The sequence below is a fragment of the Hippopotamus amphibius genome, chromosome 15, assembly GCF_030028045.1.
Source record: "Hippopotamus amphibius kiboko isolate mHipAmp2 chromosome 15, mHipAmp2.hap2, whole genome shotgun sequence".
Classification (NCBI taxonomy): Eukaryota; Metazoa; Chordata; class Mammalia; order Artiodactyla; family Hippopotamidae; genus Hippopotamus; species Hippopotamus amphibius.
The window spans coordinates 9,406,351-9,411,697 of record NC_080200.1 but is presented as its reverse complement, the minus strand read 5'-3'; the positions used below and the strand labels follow the sequence as shown (position 1 = coordinate 9,411,697).

Sequence of the window (5,347 nt, the reverse complement as noted above, 5' to 3'; positions counted from 1 at the left end):
CCATAGTGGCTGTACCAACTTACAGTCCACCAACAGTGCAGGAGAGTTCCCTTTTCTCCACACCCTCTCCAACATTTGTTGTTTCCAGATTTTGTGATGAGGGCCATTCTGACCGGTGTGAGGCGATACCTCATTGTGGCTTTAACTTGCATTTCTCTGATGAGTAGTGATGTTGAGCATCTTTTCATGTGTTTGTTGGCCATCTGTATGTCTTCTTTGGAGAAATGTCTATTTAGGTCTTCCACCCATTTGTGGATTGGGTTATTTGCTTTTTTGGTATTTAGCTGCATAAGCTGCTTGTATATTTTGGAGGTTAATACTTTGTCCGTTGTTTCATAGGCAATTATTTTTTCCCATTCTGAGGGTTGCCTTCTAGTCTTGTTTATGGTTTCTTTCACTGTGCAAAAGCTTTTAAGTTTCATGAGGCCCCTTTTGTTTATTCTTGACTTTATTTCCATTATTCTAGGAGGTGGGTCCAAAAGGATCTTGCTTTGATATATGTCATAGAGTGTTCTGCCTATGTTTTCTTCTAGGAGTTTGATAGTGTCTGGCCTTACATGTAGGTCTTTAATCCATTTTGAGTTTATTTTTGTGTATGGTGTTAGGAAGTGTTCTAATTTCATACTTTTAATTATAATTTTATTATAGCAAAGGGATACAAATTAGAATCAGACAAGAGAAGATACACACAAGGAAAGGACTGGAAAGTCCCGTAGGTGAAGCTTCTTTTTGTCTTCTCTCCATGGAGTCCAGACTCATTAACTCCTCCTGCTACAATATGTGACAATACTCAAAAAAGAAAAAAACTATATTGCCAATTAGGTAGCTCACCTGATCTTCAGTCTCTAGAATTTTTATAGAGGCTTCATTACACACACATGGTTAGCTGAATTGTTTCCTATTTGTTTGAACACAATTAAAACCTTTACATAGCAAAGGATACCATAAACAAAATGAAAAAAGTACCCACAGAATAGGAGAAAATATTTGCAAATGAAGCGGCCAACAGGGTTTAAACTGCAAAATTTACGAGCAGCTTATGCAGCAGAATATCCAAAAAACAAAAAGCCAATCAAAAAATGGGCAGAGTATCTAAATAGACATTTCCCAAAGAAGGCATGCTGTGGTCAAAACGTATATGAAAAGATGTTCAACATCACTAATTATTAGAGAAATGTAAATCAAAACTACTATGAGGTATTACCTCAACTGGTCAGAATGGCCAACATCAAAAAATCTACAAACAATAAATGCTGCAGAGAGTGTGGAGAAAAGGAAACCCTCCTACCCTGTTGATGTGAATGTAAATTCGTACAACCACTATACAGAACAGTATGAAGGTTCCTTAAAATACTAAAAATAGAGCTATCAGATGATGTAGCAACCCCACTCCTGGGCATATATCCAGAGAAAACCATAATTCTAAAAGATACATGAACCTCAATGGTCATTGCAGCACTAGTTACAATAGCCAGGACATGGAAGCAACCTAAATGTCCATCAACAGAAGAATGGATAAAGCAGATGTGGTACATATATACAATGGGATATTACTCAGCCATTAAAGAAAATGAACTAATGCCATTTGCAGCAACATGAGAGACCTAGAGATTGTCATACTGAGTGAAGTAAGTCAGACAGAAAAAGACAAATATATGATATCACTTATAAATGGAATCTTAAAAAATGGTACAAATGAGCTTATTTACAAAACAGAAACAGAGTCACAGATGTAGAAAACAAACTTATCATTACCAGAGGGTAAAGTGGGAGGGGAATAAATTGGAAGGTTGGGATTGACACATACACACTACTATATATAAAATAAATAACTAATGAGGCCTCCTGTAAAACACAGGGAACTCTAATCAGTACTGTGTAATGGCCTGTATGAAAAGAATCTAAAAAAAAAAAAAGAGTGCATATATGTATATGTACCACAGATTCAATTTACTGTGTACCAGAATCTAACACAACACTGTACACAACACTGTAGATCAACTATACTGTAATAAATTTTTTTAAAAAAATGTACCAAAAGGGAACTCTCCTGCACTTTTGGTGGGAATGTAAGTTGGTACAACCACTATGGAAAACAGTTTGGAGGTTCCTTAAAAAACTAAAAATATAACTACCACATGACCCAGTAATCCCACTACTAGGCATATACCCAGAGAAAACCATAATACAAAAAGAAACATGTACCATAATGTTCATTGCAGCACTGTTTACAATAGCCAGGACCTGGAAACAACCTAAATGCCCATCAACAGATGAATGGATAAAGAAAATGTGGCACATATATACAATGGAATATTACTCAGCTGTAAAAAGGAATGAGATGGAGCTATATGTAATGAGGTGGATAGACCTAGAGACTGTCACACAGAGTGAAGTAAGCCAGAAAGAGAAAAACAAATACCGTATGCTAACTCATATATACAGAATCTAAAGAAAAAAAAAATGGTACTGATGAACCCAGTGACAGGGCAAGAATAAGGATGCAGATGCAGAGAATGGACTGGGGGACACGGGGTTGAGGGGGTGGGGGGTGAAGGGGAAGCTGGGATGAAGTGAGAGAGTAGCATAGACATATATACACTCCCAACGGTAGACTGGGTAGCTAGTGGGAAGTTGCTGTATAACAAAGGGAGATCAACTCGATGATGGGTGATGCCTCAGAGGGCCAGGACAGGGAGGGTGGGAGGGAGTCGTGGGAGGGATGGGATATGGGGATATTTGTATAAATACAGCTGATTCATTTTGGTGTGCCTCAAAAGCTGGTACAAGAGTGTAAAACAATTATATTCCAATAAAGAGCTTAAAAAAAAAGTACCATGTTCCCTCCTGAGAGATTCGGTTGATGTCAGTTTCCCCAAAGCTCTAATTTATGATTTATCTTTTCAGCCTGGCTCTTCATCACATTAGCATAAACTATCGAATATGGTCCATATTACCTACCATGAATAACCAATCACACCTGTCACTAACAAAATATCATGGGTTTAAAGATTACCCCCCAAGAGCTGGGACAAAGGCCATATTTCTCTTTAGGTGGAGCCAAATTTCTTACTACACCTCTGCCCTTTAGTAAGTATTGAAAAAGTAAAAATATTTTTAATACATACATCCAAAATTTCCCTTCCTGTCTGCACCACTGGACCTCACAGAAAGTGCGGTATAAACTCCTGAGAGAAGCAGCGTTTCGCTTATTTCTATTAGTACATATATTCCATAGGATCTATTTTTGCCAATCTAGTAGTATGCACAAGATTCAGTCACAAAATAGATAGTGGGTTTATAAGTTTCACAAATGACAGAGGGACAAAAAAATGCAGAAAGAAAATTTTCAATTCGACATCTAAAAAGAGAATGCAAGAATTTGTTGATCTATCTATTTCCTTCAAGAATATTCATCATAGCGGGGAGGGGGTTTGGGAAAATCACAAAACAAATCACTGACAAACATATCTTTGATTTTCATATACCATGTCATCTAAATTCAATTTGGTAACAATCCTAGCAGCTGATCTCCTCTTCCCACTTTGAAAAAATCTCAATTTTTATTATACTTTTTTTTTTTTTTTAGCTGTGGGCTCTCCACCGTTTATTATTTTTCTTTTCCTGATTACTAGTAAGGAGGTTGAATCATAATCAAAAATTTCCCAGCAAACAAAAGGTCCAGGACTAGATGGCTTCACAGGTGAATTCTAACAAACATTTTTTTTAATTGCAGTAAAATTGGTATATAATATTATGTCACAGATGTACAACATAGTAATTCCATATTTGTGTACACTGCAAAATTAATAGACAATGATAAGTCTATTTACTATTATTACCATACAATTACCCTCCTTCACTCATTTCACCCACCCCCCACCTCTTCACCTCTGGCAACCATTTATTTTGTATTAAGACATGGCCCATCTAAAAGCAATGAGGCTGGTGTGTCCAAACCAGGTTTCTTCCTCTTCCCCATTGCAAGTAATCTTTTCATAATTTTCTTGTTCCTCTTAGCACATTCAGGGCATAACATGTTATCTTCTAGGTCTGGGGATGGGAAAGTGCAGGCAGGTAACATGAAGAGAGAGATCATCCTCCTGGGAGTGTCAGGCACCCACGTCTGACCTGCATGGAAGTGCAGGCGAACCCAGCCTTCTTTGTCTGTCAAGAGTGGTCTGCCATGGACCACACACCACCGGACACCAGAGGCTTGGGGCAGAAAGGACTCAACAGAGGTAGGAAGGGGCCATGAATTCACAGCCTTAGGTTGAACAGCTCTTGTAGCAATTCTTGACCATGCTGCCAACATGGCTTCGTGAGCTGAAGTTATCACTTCAACCATGTTAGTCTTTTCCTTGCTCTCACTCATCTTCCTTTTCCGAACGCTTGTTCCCTTGTGTCTCCTTGAACATGACTGCAATCTGGCCTCCTGTGATGATTCAGGAATATACTGATCTTTTTCAGGATAAGCATGTTTCTGGAGTCTTAGATAAACATCTATTTTCTGACCATCGGTACTCAAATTAAGTTGCTGGCACCATTTCCGCAAAGTGTTCCGGCTCACATTGTTAATTGGAGGCAACATGGTCGGCAAGGGATAAATTAGTTTATTACAACTGGATTTTCGGCAAGCTTTCAATTGCTCATTTGTTTGAGGAGTATGAACTTGATCATTTGGACTTAGTGGCTCCACTTTGACTTCTGAAGTTGAAGAAACACCTGGTTCCATTTGATGGTCTTCAACAATTTCCTCATTAACTGGAACCAATGTAAGAATCACATCTTCTTCATCTAAAGGCTCTTCAAAGAAATTTTTCTCATAACTCGGGTGTGCCATTTCTAGGAATTCTCAGAGAAAGGCAGAGCCGGCAATGTTAAGGATAGCTGCAGTTTAATCCTCCGTACCTGAGGGTTTCTAGTCCAGTTTCTCCTTTTATAAGCAAATGTCTCCTTCTACTTCCTGTTTCTATTATACTTTTTTAATTGCTCTAGTATTCTTAAATTTCTTGACACCCATTTCTTTTTCTCTAATCCTTTTCTACACTCTTGCAATTTCCTCATTTGGAGTTGCCCAAATTTTCCCCTGACATTTATGCACACACATAATTAGCATTTTTTCTTCCATGTCCGACTGAATTGGATATATAGTCTAGTTTTCTACCTATCAGTTAATGAGAATCAATCTCTAAGGTCCTCATACATAGACTCTGAGCCAGGAGGATGGAAAGATATGATGTAGAAGGTTGCAACAGACCATCATCTCACATATCCCACTTTGTAAGCCAAAAGCACGTTATATGAATGACAACAAGAGTTCAAATACAAAGGTCCTAAAGAAAAT

The 5,347-nt window shown here is 38.0% G+C and overlaps 1 protein-coding gene across 1 annotated transcript; it reads right to left on the bottom strand.

The window, feature by feature from the left end:
- Window positions 1-3,904: 3,904 nt before the first annotated feature.
- On the bottom strand, window positions 3,905-4,843 carry LOC130836089 (developmental pluripotency-associated protein 2-like). The gene has a single exon (XM_057708044.1). The coding sequence runs from the start codon at window positions 4,841-4,843 to the stop codon at window positions 3,905-3,907; it is 939 nt and encodes a 312-aa protein (XP_057564027.1).
- Window positions 4,844-5,347: the final 504 nt, after the last annotated feature.

Coding starts and splice junctions, on each gene's coding strand:
- LOC130836089 (XM_057708044.1), bottom strand. CDS start 4,843: ATGGCACACCCGAGTTATGAGAAAAATTTCTTTGAAGAGCCTTTAGAT.